Source organism: Triticum aestivum, chromosome 3D (genome assembly GCF_018294505.1).
Source record: "Triticum aestivum cultivar Chinese Spring chromosome 3D, IWGSC CS RefSeq v2.1, whole genome shotgun sequence".
Taxonomy (NCBI): Eukaryota; Viridiplantae; Streptophyta; class Magnoliopsida; order Poales; family Poaceae; genus Triticum; species Triticum aestivum.
This window is the reverse complement of record NC_057802.1, coordinates 580545912-580561904: the sequence shown is the minus strand read 5'-3', so window position 1 is coordinate 580561904 and position 15993 is coordinate 580545912. Positions and strand designations below refer to the sequence as shown.

The 15993-nt window shown below is 41.9% G+C and overlaps 2 protein-coding genes across 2 annotated transcripts; both read left to right on the top strand.

The window, feature by feature from the left end:
- Positions 1-1002: 1002 nt before the first annotated feature.
- LOC123075605 (B3 domain-containing protein Os03g0620400-like) lies at positions 1003-4271 on the top strand. Its single transcript, XM_044498169.1, has 9 exons — positions 1003-1053; positions 1165-1453; positions 1550-1584; positions 1823-1924; positions 2550-2628; positions 2701-2903; positions 3170-3533; positions 3633-3835; positions 3993-4271. The coding sequence occupies exons 1-9, from the start codon at positions 1003-1005 to the stop codon at positions 4269-4271; spliced, it is 1605 nt and encodes a 534-aa protein (XP_044354104.1).
- A 1869-nt stretch (positions 4272-6140) lies between these two features.
- Positions 6141-10281, top strand: LOC123076573 (B3 domain-containing protein Os03g0620400-like). Its single transcript, XM_044498748.1, has 7 exons — positions 6141-6156; positions 7964-8049; positions 8139-8595; positions 8668-8852; positions 9174-9537; positions 9636-9859; positions 9982-10281. Exons 1-7 carry the CDS (start codon positions 6141-6143, stop codon positions 10279-10281), a joined length of 1632 nt encoding a protein of 543 aa, XP_044354683.1.
- The last annotated feature ends 5712 nt before the right edge of the window (positions 10282-15993 follow it).

Below are 15993 nucleotides of genomic sequence, written 5' to 3'. Positions count from 1 at the left end.
ATCCCTTTTTTCGAAAAAAAAACCGAAATGGGTTAGAAGACGCCTGCAATATCCTTTTTGATCCGAGTTTATGGCATGAAGTTTCAGGTTGAAGCTCTGATGTAAAAGTAGCAATATGTACTTAGAACATAGACCAGAAATTTTTACTTCCATTTTTACTTGCAAATAGTTCAAGCTCTGATGTAAAATTCTTACTGTCTCCAAAAAAAAATTGGTAAATAAATCATGGTAGTTAAGAATGTTGACCATGACATGGAAATGTTATTAATACTACTATCTCGGGAAGAAGAGAGAGACTCTTCAGATTAATGCGTTGGGAATATAAGAAGTCTACATGCAATGCACGCTTAAATTTGATGGTGAATGCACGCTTAAATGACTATACTACTTTCGACCTGGACGCTCCTTCATAAGTACACAGATTAAGACCGAACCACCATTCGGTCCATTCCCTTGATACATTCTGCTACAGCTCTCCAACCTTCGGCACCGCGGTGAGCTTCTTCTGCCAAGCTTCTTCAGGTTTGCAATTTATTTACTCTTCTATAACTGCATGGAGCATCAGTTTTTGTTTTTTAGTTTTATGGTTTTTTTGGTTTCCTTTTATTTCTGCTGATTGTCAGAAACTGGCAGGATATAGAAAGCAGTCTTGTTATACAGTGATAGAATTTCAGAAACTGAATGTTCAATGGTGTTTAACCATCAGTGATTTCAGAAAATTATTTCACGCATCCGAAAATTATGGTTGGCACAGTTTCTTGTGCCAAGTTGCTCTCTCTGTTTACAATTTAGTCATTTCTTTTCTTCTACCCTACCTGCATACAGCAGCACTATTTGTTTTTTTTTTATCTTATCGGTTGTTTTCCTTTCTTTTTTATTTCGGCTGAATTTCAGAATTGATATAAGATGATAGGAATTTCAGAAACTGATTGTTCTATGGTTATTAATCAGTGTTTTATTTCCCATGAACACAGGAAACCTTCTTGTATTCCCAAGGCATTAATGGCTTTTGAGTTCTTCACGATCTTGCTCTCAAATTCGTTGAAGAAACTGGTACCGAAATACATCCTACTCGCACAATCTAATCTATTTCTATGCATTGATCTTTGATCTGTTTGGCCGCCTGAACACTTGCTTTCAACCACTGCTTAATCTTCGTCGCAGAGGCTGCCAGGCAAGTTCGCCAGGGTGTTCGATGGCCATGAGCCCTTTGAAGTGAAGTTGCGGGAGGCCGGGCGCCGGCATCGCTTGTGGGACGTGGAAGTTGTGTTCGACGCCGAGGGCCACATTTACCTGGGGCGCGGCTGGGAGCAGTTCGCCGGCGCTCATGATCTGCGGCTCGGGCACTTCCTGGTCTTAAGCTATGGCGGCCGCCACGCCCACGCCATGCTCACCGTGAAGGTGTTTGACGGGAGCATGTGCCGCAGGGACTACCGGAACGACAATGATGCTAGTATGCGGCTCTTCTTGCTCTTCTTTGTCTTCCTCTCAATACGGCGGTTGTAGCTTGTAAGAATAAGTTAAAGAAGACTTCATTGCATTTCTCCAGGCAGTGGGAGCAGCGGCGACAGTGGCAACACGTTGGTAACCATCTTCTGCCATGTTCCACTCTTTGCTTGAAATTTAGTCATGCGTCTTCTCTTCTTCAATACTGTATTGTCGATTTGTTCTCTTTCTATGCCATATTCATGATAGTTCTTTTTCCTCCATGGACAGAGTACCCCACTTTAGTTTGACATGAATCTTCTTGCCCCCCTTTCTTTGCATTCTTTATTATATGCCATTTCCAATTACTTCAATTATTTTCAAATACTTTGCCTAGTTTCTCACCATGTACATGGTTCGACTTCTGGGACAGCAGGGAGCGGAGGGGGAAGGGGAAGTGCCACCGCAGACAGAGGCAGAGGAAGGCGACGGGGAGCAGGTACCCCCAGTTCTCTAAAGTCTTCACCTCTAGCAAGTTGTGCACTGTCCAATTTATTCTGCTGCCCAAATCAAGGATGCATTGTTTATAAGTGTATATATGCGGTCAAAATCAAGCTCTGATGCATAGCGTAGATATTAGATGCTGGAATTATATAGATTTTTTTACAAACACCTAATGAATGTATTAGGAATCGTATAGCAGTGCATATGTAGATGCCTGAAGTATCAACTTTGCATATATCCAGGGGGCACATAATTGCCAGTTGCATAACTGTCACTTGCAGACATCCAACATACATGCTTTGAGTAACTGCATAATTTTCATTTGCTCTCTCCGTTTCAAATTAATTGAATTTCTAGGTTGGTTGTTAGTCAAATTTTCTTAAGTTTGACAAAGTCTATTGGAAAATGGCCTAAGATCAACTTACAAACAAAATTGGGGCATATGATCAAATCCCACCAAAAGGTCTTAGGCCATCATTTGGACCGCTAACGGCATGATCTCTGCTTTTGCATTTCGAAGAGGGCATCATACTGATCTTGAATAATTTCAGCGTATCAAATTAGTTATGCAAACACCTTTGAAAAATTTCACCTGATATAATATATGATTGGTTTTACAGGGCGTATCCAAGATGAGTAATCCATGTGATTCAGATGGAAGCCAGAAGGGAAGATCTTATTCTTCTGAGAAATTGTCAGGTTAAGTTGTGTACTCAGATTATTCAGTTACCCTCCAGCACATGTTTTCTTACTGTTGAAACATTTTTACAGCAGAAGACAGTCTATTTGTAGACAATTCTGTGGCGTCAGCTAATCTACAGACGCTTTCCTGTAACTATGTCTTATCAACGCAGTGCTATCTTACAAAAGCACAGAAGGTGAAAATAGATGCGCTTATGGAGAAAATTGAACCTAAATTCACAGTGCTAGTTGTACAGATGAAGAAGTCAAACGTGAAACAGCATGCTACTCTGGTACGTAAGTTTTGCCATCTGCATTTTGTATGAAAAACGCTCACCGTCTGAGCTACACACATTATCGTGTTATGATACTATTTAAGTCAGTCAATGTTCTGGTTCTAACTCAAAACTCTGAACGATATGCAACGAAATCCATATGCATTACTAAATCAACATTATCGATGCCTTTGTGACAGTCATAGCTTCTTAACTCTTTACTACTTCAGGTACCAGATTTAACAAGCATAATCACTATCACATTTTGTCCTTTTTTCAATTAGACAATACATAAGGATTATGCACTCAAGCACTTTCCATATGAAGATACAACTGTCATACTCCAGCTGCCTGGGAAGAACAAGGATTGGAAATGCACATTCCGCATCAGGCCATCCGGCACATCTGATGCAGGTCGGCGCAACCTCTTTTTGTACAACTTTGCCTATGACAATCATATTAGAGAGGGTGATATCTGCCTCTTTCAACCAATCACAAATGTGAAGCAGAGAACGTTCATAGTGACAGTCCATGTCCTTCACAAAGTGAGCATTGATCATTACGCTGGTGGAAGAACTGACATTGGCTCAAATCACGGAAGGAAAAGGGCTAAGATGGGCGCCGTTAAGGACAAACCACGCACCGATGGTAAGTCAGCACGACACTAAGCTGTTCCCACTGCTATGATGCACGTGTCACACTTGGCTTCATATTATATATATCTGATTCATATGAAAACTTTTCTAGGCGAAGAGCATAAAATCTCTGAGGATTCCGAGGGAGCTTCTGAGGGTCTCTTCATGCTGTCAAACGGAGTCTGTCTAACACCAGCACAGCGGATGAAATTGTTAAAGAGAGTTAAGAAGATTAAGTTCAAACCACCCTTTTATGTTGCTATCATGAGCAAGAGCACTGTCTGTCAGCGTGGCAGCCAAAACAATCCCATGCTAGTAAGTTCAAGGAAAACATTTTCTTTTGCTTTCTATCAGTTCCTGGATTGCATCCGTATCCTTTGATAAAATGATAAGATAAATAGCAACAAATCTCCCACGTACGTCTGCATCTGTGTCATTCTAACATTTGCCCATGCGTTATGTATACAAACAGCGCTTTGGCTCGCAGTACGCAACCAGGTATCTTGTTGAGAAGTTTGCTGGTTGCAATCCTTGTGGGAAACGTAGAGGAGTCGAGTTGGTGCTTCTGCGGGAGGGCAAGAGCAGGTCATGGCCTACCAAGCTGCGGCATAGCTTGCGAGGCTCGAGGGTTCTCAAAGGATGGCCATCTTTCGCCCGCGACAACCACCTGCGGGAGGGGGACCTCTGCCTCTTCAAGCTGCTGAAGAGCGAGGAGCTGCTGACGATGATGGTCTACATCGTCCGCCGCTAGAAATGTCATCCTGAAGCATGTCTTGCATGCTGCTGCTACGATGATCTTGAACTCTGGGTCAGTCTGGGAGTTGAAAACTGTGTGGCTCATCTCCAAAACGAGGGAGTCGTTGAGCATGAAACCCTAATCTATATCATTAGACGATTATCTTGTTGGGTTTCTTAGTTCTGTGAGACTTTGTTAATTTGAGAGTAATTTGGATGGGTCAAGTTTGAACAACCTGTGATGTGTTGCTAACTTGCTCTTGTTTAAGGGCACTGTTTTTGCACGTGGGTTCTCTTACAGAATTTGAGGCAGTGCATACTGGTTGTTCAAACTGTTCCGCAACTCCTGGTGATAATGGGATTTGATCCAAACATACTAGCTAATCTGCAATGACAGCCAGACCCACTAGCCAGAGTATGTGACTAGAAATTACACACTGACACTATTACATTATTATTATCTAGTATTACTTGTCATTGTTTTAGTCGATAATGAGATTAGGTTAACAGGTGAGAATATGAGAAGCTATAATGTTTTTCTCTGTTATGTTAGAATCCACGTTGATTTCATGTTCAGTTAGTAATGTCTTGGCTGTGTTACTGTATTGAATCGTGAGAATGTCTTTGGTTTCCCATCTATTGTTAGCACTTTGTCCACAGTTATTTTTACTAGCTTAATGGGTATAAACTTCTGAAAGTGGTCCTTACTATGCTGCTTTCTGGTTACTACACATAGTATTCAGAATTTGGAATTCACATGACCTGATCAATGGATACAGCCGTTTTAATTTATTCAGTACTCATGTCACCAATGAAACATGTCAAAGCTATACAATGAAATAATTTTGAAATTGCTTAATATGGACCTAAAGCTACACACATCTTCTGAATGGGTTAGAATAAATAAATAAACGGTTTGCATTGATTTATGCAGAGGCCAGCGGTTTAATCTCCTTTTCAGCAAAAAAGAAATCCAACATAGGTTAGAAGACACAATATCCTTTGAATCTGAGTATATGGCATGGCATTTTCTGGTTCAAGCTCTGATGTGAAAGTAGCACCATTATCAAGAAAATAGGCAAGAAATATTTTGCTTGAAAATAGGCGATGATTCGGCTGCGTGAGGACGGCCGGCAGGGAGGGCAAAGGATGGAGGTGCGACCATGACGGAGAGTCGTGCACGGCATCCGCCTTCGCGTCTTGAAGCTCGTCACCCTCAAGGTCCAAACATACTAGCTAATCTGCAATGGCGCCCAGACCCAGTTGCCAGAGTTTGTGATTACAAATTCCTCTTTGGTTCTATTACAATATTAGCTAGTAATTCTCACAGTTTTAGTCGGTAATGGGATTTGGTTAACATGTCAGAATATGAGAAACTATAATATGTTTCCCTGTTGTGAATTTGTGATTGAGCCACTTGTTTGCTTTGACCTGTTTGAGCATCTATGTTGATATATGTTGTATATTCTTTTCAGCATATCAATGTTCAGTTAATCAGTTGGACGCCCGATTGTAGCCATTGGTGAAGTCTTGGCTCTGTTACCCCTATTGTATCATGAGAATCTCTTCAGTTTCTCATCTATTGTTAGTAATTTGTCCACAGTGATTTTTATTAGCTTAATGGGGTATGAACTTCTGAAATTGGTTCTCACCATGCTGCTTTCCGGTTAATACAGGTAGTACTATTAAGAATTTATAATTCAGATGAACTCATCAATGGATGCACCATTTTGTGCATACTATGCACATCCGCTTTAATTTATTCAGTTCACAGGGCAACAATGAAACATGTCAAAGCTATGTACAATGAAATAATTTTGAAATTGCTTATAATATGGACCTAAAGCTAGACACATCTTCTGAATGAGTTAGAATAAATGAATAAATGGCGGAGGCCAGCGGTATAATCTCGTTTTTGGAAAAAGAAATCTAACATGGGTTAGAATTTAGAAGACACCTGCAATATCCATTCAATCTGAGTATATGGCATTAAGTTTTCAGGTTTAAGCTCTGATGTGAAAGTAGAATTATTAATAAAATAGGCAAGAAATATCTTTTTGCAAATTTTACACGCGTGAGCAAACTACTTTTGAGTTTTGAGAAATCAGCTATAGGGAGCACTGATTCTTTGGGAATATGAGAAGTCTGCACAGTGTTGCCTCTTTGATAGTTTGATTTCAGTAGTAGTACTGTTGGGAAATAGCCTCTCTAGTTTTTTGTCAAATCACGGTAATTAAGGAGGTTGACCATGACATTAATCTACTAGATAGTACTAGTACCACTCAGATTTATGTCTTGGAAATATGAGAAGACTGCATACAGCTCCCTTCATAAATGACTTTTGACTTGTGTGTGCCCTTGCAGTGCCTGGATGCCCCCCTTCATAAGTAAGCCCAGACTAGTAGTATTCCCTAGTACAGCGCAGGAGCCTTCAGCACAACGGTAAGCTTCTTCTTCCAAGTTGCCCTCTTTCTTTGCAATTTAGTCAGGTCTTTTCGTCTTCTACACCTCAATGGAGCAGCTGTATTTTTTTTAAAATATTGTTGTTCTGCTTTCCTTTTTGTTTCTGCTCATTGTCAGAACCTGGTAGGAATCTTGTTATACAATCTAGGAATTTCAGAAGCTGATTGTTCTATGGTTGTTAACCATCAGTAATTTTTTCCTTTTTAAAGAGATATCAGTTATTGATTTCGATCTGCATTTGTCTCCTGGTAGCCTCACAAATGGAGCATAGTGATCACTAGATCCACTCAGAAAATTATTGCATGCATCAGAAAGATCTCTTTGTTTACAATTTAGTCACGTCTGTTCTACTTCCACACGTTCATAGAGCAGCAGTATTTTTTTCCTTTGTTATTCGGCCTGTGCCAAGAGGTTCTGGGTTTGAACCAGCCTCTCTGCATTGCACTTTGCAGGGGTAAGAGTAGGTTCCTATAATCCCTCCCCAGATCCCACCTTGTGTGGGAGCTTCTATGCACAGGGTCTGTCCTTTTGTTATTCGGCTTCCCTTGTATTTGTGCTAAATTTCGAAAACTAATAGGAATGTAGTATAAAACAGTCATGTTGTACACTCATAGGAATTTCAGAAACTGATTGTTCTATGGTTGTTAACCATCAGTCTTTTAGTTCCTTTCTAAGTCATATCTGTGATTTATTTAGATCTGCACATGCAACATCAGAAACGAATCGTAGTGATCAATAGACCCAGTCAGAAAATTATTGCATGCATAAGTGCTTCTTCTGCCAAGTTGACCTCTTGTTTGCAGTATAATCATGTCTTTTCTTATACTAGCACACCTTCGTAGAACATCAGTATTTCTAATTTTATTTTCTTGTTCTTTTGCTTTCTTTTTACACAAGAATCAAAAAGGATTCTAAGGCCAGCATTAGTTATGTAGTGTTCACAGCATTTTGTTGCTTCTGTTATATTTTTAAACAAAGAAAGACTCTCCTTACCCTCAAAAGAGTTTAGGGCATAGTTATCAATCTTAACTGATTTTAGGGTAGTACTAGTTACGCAAACTGAAATTTGAATAGTACCGTAGTTTTAAATAGCGGCACCCTGCTCAAATAGCTATAGCGGTGCTATAGCCCACCATTTTGCAACTTTGTCGGACAATTGTACATGAATACCATTTAGCGGCACCCTGCTCAAACCACTATAGCCGACTATTTAAAACTTTGCATTGTATGTGATTCATATTACAGGATCCAAGATGAGCAACCCTTGCGAATCCTGTGAGAGGAATATAAGGTTCATCAGAAAAATAAACGGAAATTTTATGCATAGCTTGGTAAGCCTTTTCTAACTTCCCTACTTCAGTGGTTGCCTGCTGTTTTTAGAGTTTTTTCGTTGCATTGAAACAAGTGCTGCTTGTTACAGGTCATGCCTGAGTGGTTTGTGAATCAGTTTGGAGGGAAGATCTCGAGATCCATCAAACTACAAACCCCCAATGGTAACATATATGATGTTGCAGTTACTGAGAATATGAATCGAACAATGCTGAAATCTGGTTGGGCATCATTTGTTGATGCCAATCAAATAGAAGAAAATTATACCTTGATGTTTCGGTACCTTGGAAACGCCCTCTTTGAGGTTATAATATTTGATTCCAATGGTAAGGAGAAAGTCTTATGCTGTGCCGGGATGAAAGCAGCCTCTGATGTTAATGAACCAAGCAGTCGCCATGTTGATAATTCGAGCAGTTCTCATGATGGTACTACTCAGTCATCAGCAGATGAATGTTCAGATTCAGATGGAAGCCAGAAGGAAAGCTCGTACTGTTACAGAAAATCAGCAAAGATGCCTGCAATGTCTAATTCTTCTGAGGAAATCTCAGGTTAAGTAGTGTCCTCAGATTATTCAGTTACTCTCCACCACATGTTCTCTTACGGTTGGATTTTCCTTACAGCAGAAGACAATTCTTTGGAGTCAGATCGACAAAAGCTTTCAAAATATTATGTCTTGTCAGGGCAGTGCTATCTTACAGAAGCACAGGAGGTAAAAATGCTTGCACTTGTAAAGAAAATTCGACCTGAAATCCCGGTGCTTGTTGTCCAGATGAAGAAGAGCAATGTAAACAATAGTCGTACTCTGGTACGTAAGCTTTACCATCACATTTTGTGTAAACTGCTCACTTTCTGTCGCCATGTACAGTTTGTTTTCTATTTAGGAAAGTCCATGGTCTTACTCTAACGATGTTTGCACAAAATGCATATATGCACACAGTTAAAACCATGGATATACACGAAGTTCATAACTAATTCAGTATTATTGTTGCCTTATCAGTTGAAACCATGCGTATTGGAACAATTTAGACTTTCTGGTAGTCCTAATGTCTTATCTATTTAGTACTTGGGCTATGAGATAAAACAGCTCAACAGTATCACTATCACTTTTTATAACTTTTTCAATTAGGCAATATGTAAGGATTACACACTCGAGCACTTGCCATGCGGAGAAACAGTTATCATACTCCAGCTGCCTAGGAAAAACAAGGTTTGGAAGTGCAAACTCTATAACAGGCCATCTAGAACGTCTGACGCTGGTCGGCGCAACCTTTATTTGGGGAACTTTGTCCGTGACAATCCTGTCAGAGAAGGCGATATCTGCCTCTTTCAACCAATGACAAATGTTAAGCAGAAAAGATTCACAATGACTGTCCATCTCCTTAGCAAAACGAGCGTTAATCATTCCCCTGGTGCAAGAAATGGCATTGGCTCAAATCATGGAAGGACAAGCACAAAAAAGGCAGGTGATGTGGAGGAACCACCTACCGATGGTATGTCAGCTTGACACTATGTCTTTCCACAGCTAGGATGCATGTGTCACATTTCATTTCGCATTATACTTCTCTGATTCATGTGACAACTTGTCCAGGTGAAGAGTACTCTTCGGAACATGAGGAGCATGAAGTCTCTGATGATTCTGAGGGAGGTTCTGAACCTCCCTTCATGCTGGCAGACAAAGCTTGCCTAACATGGGCACAAGAGAAGAAAGTGTTGGAGAAAGTCGAGGAAATCGAGTCAGAACTACCCTTGTATGTTGCTATCATGCGCAAGTCCAATGTCTGTCGGGGTGGTTCCTATAACACTCCCACCCTAGTAAGTTCATGGATAACATTTTCTGTCGCTGCCTATCAGTACTGTACAGATGGGAACAAATCTCCATGTATCTCTATATTTGTGACATTCTAACTTTTGCCCTGCCTTATCTGTATAAACAGCGCTTTGGCTCACAATACTCAAGCAGATATCTTGTTCAGAACTCTGCTGCTGGCTATCATCGTGGAAAGAGTAGTGTGATCAGTTTGGTGCTTCAACGGGAGGAGAAGAGCAGATCATGGCTAACCAATTTGAAACACAGCATGCAACACACAACTCATGTGATGAAGGTTCTCAAAGGATGGACGTTTTTCGCCCATGACAACCGCCTGAGGGAGGGGGACCTCTGTCTCTTCAAGCTGATAAAGGACAAGGAGCCTCTGACTATGGTGATCCATGTTATTCGCCGTGAGGAATATTAGCCTGAAGCATGTATTGCATGCTGCTGCTCTGGTGATCATGAACCCTGGTGGTGGAAAACTATGTACGTTGGAATGTGGCATATCTTGAACGAGGGAGTCGTGGCATATCATGAACCCTGGTGGTGGAAAACTTTTCTACTATTATCATAGTATTTTATTACTTCTACCAGTACTTTGTTAATTTCAGAGTAATTTGGACGGTTTGAGTTTGAAAATATTATTATGTGTTTCTAAGGTTGGTTTGAGTGAACATGTTTATTTTTCATGGGATTTATGTGTTGAACTTTGAAGATATTGTTAGCCTGAAGCATGCTGCTGCTACGCTGGCCTTGAACTCTGGGAGCAAAAGTTATGTGGTTTATCTCCAAACGAGGAAGTCGTTAAGCAAAAAACTTATCAGTTATCTTGGTGATTTCTTAGCCCTGTGAGAAGTTTGTTAATTTGAGAGATTTGGATGGGTCAAGTTTGAACGACCTGTGATGTGTTGTTTGAAGGTACTGTTTTTTTGCATGTGTTTTATCCGCAGCAGCAAGTGGATTCGTTTTGTGATATCCGCAGCAGCAAAGAAGAGCGTGTGTCGAACCAACTGAGCGAAGGTCTGCTGTACAGGCTCACGAAGTAAAAAATAAATGAAATAAGAGAGGCAGGAGAGGCACTGCTGCCTGCAAGAGTAGGTAAATTTGGTTGCTGAAGAAGCAAAATGAAGAATAAGCAGCTTGGCTTAGGTATGTATAGTATAGTCTACACTTGGAGAACCCTCGAGGTCGAGGCTCGCGAGCTACTCCCTCCGTTCCAAAATAGACGACTCAACTTTATACTAACTTTAGTACAAAGTTAGTACAAAGTTGGGTCATCTATTTTTAAACGGAAGGAGTATGTCGCAGCTTAGTAGGCCATGATCTGCTCTTCCCCTTCCGCTGAAGCACCAAATTGATTCCACTACGCTTTCCACGAAGATGGCCAACAGCAAACTTCTCAACAAGATACCTGACCGTGTACTGCGAGCCAAAGCACTGTTTATATACATAACACAGGGCAAATGTTAGAATGATGACACAGATGCAGGTTCATGCGATGCAGAGAGCGATCTCGGACCACACATCACTTCTTGTAGACTCCAGCGAGGCTACACATGTTGCGAACAAGAATGCTTTCTCTTTCGAACTAGGATGGTTCGAGAAAGAATTTTTTTAGAAATCATTGCACGCGAATGGGTAAAACCTGTTAATGGAAGAACTAGTATTGAGAGATGGCAAAATAAGATCAGACATTTGAGACAGTTTTTGAGAGGTTGGGCCAGAAACGAAAGTGGTATTTACAAACAAGAAAAAGAACGACTCACTCAATTAATTGAAGCGCTAGATTTAAAAGCTGAAAGTAACCTCCTTACGGTTAATGAGCAAAACTCCAAGTCCGAAGCTGAGCAAGGCTTACGGGCTCTTCTAAGAGAAGAGGAGCTCAAGTGAGCACTGCGTGCTAAAGTGCTTAAGGTTGTCCAAGGGGATGACAATACACAATTCTTCCATATGATTGCAAATGGTAAACATAGGAAGAAGAAAATCATACAGCTTGAACAGGACGAGGGGACAATAGTGGGGCATGAGAATCCGAAAGCTTATATCTCTAGCTACTATAAACAACTTTTTGGGCATCCGGAAGCAAGCACGGTGGCCCTAGATGAATCTGGCTTTGGAGATATCCCTCAGCTTCAGGTAGACGAGAATGGTATTCTCTCTACTCCATTTACTGAGAAGGAGGTTTTGGATGCAATCTCCCAAATGAAACCGAATAAAGCACCTGGACCAGATGGGTTTCCTGTTGAATTCTATAAGAAATGTTGGCATATTATTAAGGATGATCTTATGCCTATGTTTCATGATTTATTTAACGGTCATCTAGAGCTGTTTCATCTTAACTTTGGCATGATTACGTTGTTACCAAAGAAAGAAGAAGCAGTTCGGATCGAACAATTCAGGCCCATATGTCTTCTTAATGTGAGTTTTAAAATTTTCACAAAGGTGGGTACCAATAGATTGACACAAATTGCTCATTCAGTGGTACAACCCAGCCAAACAGCGTTCATGCCAGGGCGACACATACTTGAAGGTGTGGTCGTTTTGCATGAAACGCTACATGAAATCCATTCGAAGAAGCTAGATGGGGTTATCTTCAAAGTGGATTTTGAGAAGGCATATGATAAAGTTAAGTGGCCTTTCCTTCAGCAGGCAATGCGCATGAAAGGATATAGTGAGGCTTGGCGGAACCAGGTGGGTTCTCAAGTCTAGAAGGGTAGTGTCGGAATCAAGGTTAATGATGATATCAGCCATTATTTTCAGACACTCATGGGTCTGAGACAAGGCGATTCCATGTCTCCTCTGTTGTTTAATATAGTGGCTGATATGTTGGCCATTCTTATTGGGAGAGCCAAGCAGCATGGTCAAGTGGAGGGGTTAGTTCCTCATCTGGTTGATGGAGGAGTATCCATCTTACAATACTCTGACGCCACTGTCCTTTTCATGAAACATGACATTGCTAAAGCGCGTAATATGAAACTTATATTATGTCTCTTCGAACAATTGTCTGATTTAAACATAAACTTTCACAAGAGTGAGTTGTTCTGCTTTGGGAAGGCCAAATACGAGCAAGATACTTATAGAAAATTGTTCGGGTATGAATTAGATTCTTTACCATTTAGTTATTTGGGCATACCGATTCACCACCATAAGTTATCTAATAAAGAATGGAAGTGTATCGAAGATCGAATTGAGAAAAAGTTGAACTGCTGGAAGGGTAAGCTTATGTCTTATGGAGGTCGGTTAGTGTTGATTAATTCGGTATTGACTAGTATGCGGATGTTCCTATTATCGTTCTTCGAAATTCCGAAAGGGGTATGGAAGAGACTGGATTTCTTTAGATCCGGTTCTTTTGGTAGTCAGATGAGGCCAAGAGGAAATACCAACTCACGTGATGGGATATCCTTTGTCGACCAAAAGACCAGGGTGGTCTTGGTATTGAGAACTTAGAAATCAAGAATAAATGCCTTATGAGTAAATGGCTCTACAGGTTAGAGGCAGAGCCGGACGGCATGTGGGCACATATTTTGTGCAATAAATATTTGTAGTCGAAAACACTCGTTCAGGTTACCATGAGACCAACTGACTCGCCATTTTGGAAAGGGCTTATGAGGACGAAGGATTTGTTCTTTCGTAGGGTCAAATTCTTGGTTGGCAATGAGATGTCAACAAGATTTTGAAAAGATACGTGGTTAGGGGAGACACCCTTAGCCGCACAATATCCAACCCTTTATAACATTGTGCAACGTAAGGAGGAGTACGTACGTAGGCACAGTTTTCAAAACGATTCCCTTGAATATCCAGTTTAGACGTGCGCTAGTTGGTGAGCGATGGACAGCCTGGATGCACTTGGTTCGGAGATTGATAGATGTTCAACTCTCAGATCAGCCAGATTTGACGCAATGGAAATTAGCTAAAAATGGGGTTTTTACGGTGAAATCGTTTTATATGGATTTGATTAATTCTGGCCCAATCTCAAGATCGTTGCATATCTGGAAGATTAAGGCTCCCTTGCGTATTAAAATTTTTATGTGGTTTGTCCACAAGCAAGTAATACTCACCAAGGACAACCTAATAAGGAGGCGATGGGTAGGTAGTTCACGTTGTTGTTTTTGTGATCATGATGAAACAATACAACATTTATTCATTGGATGCCCACTCGCCAAATTGCTTTGGAGAACGATTCATATAGCCTTCAACATTAACCCTCCAGTTGACATTAAGTCGTTGTTTGGAACGTGGTTAGCTGGGGTTGAACATACTGTTGCGGCTCGTATTTGGATTGGAATATGTGCGCTTCTGTTGGCTATATGGAACTGTCGGAATGATTTTATTTTTAACAGACAATACAATTTAACTTTCTTGCAGGTCATTTTTAGAGCTACCGCTTGGATCCGTACGTGGTCCTTACTCACTCCTATGGACTCCAGGGAGCCTTTGGTTACTGGGTGCAACCAGCAGGAGATGGTAGCACGTGCTATATTCAACCGGTTCGGATGGCGGTCGCATAACAGGGTAGGACTCTAGGAACCTTATCCTACATATTACCGCACCGGTTGTGATTGTCAGCATGTACTTTTCTTTTTTTCATTTGCTTCGCTCCGTTTGCGAGCTATAATACTTTTATGACCTTGTGCTACTTTGCGAACTTTTAATAAGATGGCTGCATGCATCATTATGATGCAGAGGCCGGGGTAAACCTTCATTACCAAAAAAAAATAGATGCAGGGATACTTGGCAAATTTGTTCCTCTTTATCTTATCATAGGATACGGATGCAATCCAACTGATTTTTTTTTCGAGTGGTTGCAATCCAACTGATAGAAAGCAAAAGAAAATGTTTTCCTTGATCTTACTAGTATGGGATTGTTTTGTCTGGCGAGGCTCGCGGGTTCTCAAAGGATGGTCATCTTTCGCCCACGACAATGTTGGCCCAGTTCCGGCGCTGAGTACTTTCTGGCGACGGCAACGACTGACGATGACAAACAAAGCTCGGTGACGAACTCGATGAAGTGCTTTACGCCGAGATGCACCGATCTACCGCAGTGCAAAGCTAGCCTCCTTTAGCTAATCTTGCTCTTGATCGATCAAGCGTGGTAGTTGCTGTAAGCAACACAAAACAGCACACGTACATACACAACGGCCAGTCGGCCGGAAGGGGGAGCTCTGCCTCTTCAAGATGATGAAGAACGAGGAGCCGCTGACGATGATGGTCTACATCGTTCGCCGCTAGAAATGTTTTTTTTTTCTGTTTGCGGGTTCACCGCTAGAAATGTTATCCTGAAGCATGTCTTGCATGCAGCTAATACGATGATCTTGAACTCTGGGTCGGTCTGGGAGTGCAAAACTGTGTGGCTCGTCTCCAAACGAGCTCTCATCTATATATCATTAGACGATTAATTATCTGTTGGTTTCTTAGTTCGGTGAGAACTCGTTACTTTGAGAGTATTTTGGATATGTCAAGTTTGAACAACCTGTGATGTGTTGCTAACTGCTCTTGTCTGAGGGCACTGTTTTTGCATGTGGGTCTCTACAGCACACTAGAGCGCACTGCATATACGGCTCAACCAATTGAGCCATGATGACGCAGGAAAAAAAGAAGTTTTTGAGCCACGCTGCAGGTAATCCACGTTCCAATAAGTGAGAGCATCTCCAACGGAAGGCCAAAACAGTTTTTATTGGAGATAACAAAATGAGACCCAGCAGAGTCTCTGTTAGATCTTCCAAAATGGGCAGGAAAAAAGTTCAGTTCTCCCGACCCCCGCGTCCCTCTCCGAGGCGGCACGGGGGGAACCCCAGACCCCGCCGCCGGCCACCCCCCTCCCTTCCCTTCCCCTTGCCGCCACCGTGGGCCACTGCCGGGCGAAGCCCGTGCAGTGCCGGTGGCGGCGGGGTCTCTCCCGGGCGCGGCCCCCTCCCCTCTAGCGGCGGCGTGGAGCTCCACCGACGGGGCTCTTGGCGGCTTGGTGCGGTGAACCTCCGGCGGCGGCTCGGCACATTGGCTGCGGTGGTGGGGCGTGCTTCGTCCGGTGGTGTGACCTGCGGTAGCGGCGGCCCGGGGTCCCTGCCCTGTTACGGTCCAGTCCAATCTGGATCTGGTTCTGGCCGGTAGGATCTCGGCCATGGCTGCCGGCAGGCGT

What these genes read in the sequence shown, in the direction of transcription:
- LOC123076573 (XM_044498748.1), top strand. An exon ending in TTCTTCTGAGGAAATCTCAG is followed by an intron (nt 8,596 to 8,667) that starts GTTAAGTAGTGT and finishes TTTTCCTTACAG; the next exon opens with CAGAAGACAATTCTTTGGAG. An exon ending in GGAGGAACCACCTACCGATG is followed by an intron (nt 9,538 to 9,635) that starts GTATGTCAGCTT and finishes CAACTTGTCCAG; the next exon opens with GTGAAGAGTACTCTTCGGAA.
- LOC123075605 (XM_044498169.1), top strand. Translation starts at nt 1,003, where the DNA reads ATGGCTTTTGAGTTCTTCACGATCTTGCTCTCAAATTCGTTGAAGAAA. An exon ending in CCGGAACGACAATGATGCTA is followed by an intron (nt 1,454 to 1,549) that starts GTATGCGGCTCT and finishes GCATTTCTCCAG; the next exon opens with GCAGTGGGAGCAGCGGCGAC. An exon ending in TGAAACAGCATGCTACTCTG is followed by an intron (nt 2,904 to 3,169) that starts GTACGTAAGTTT and finishes TTTTTCAATTAG; the next exon opens with ACAATACATAAGGATTATGC.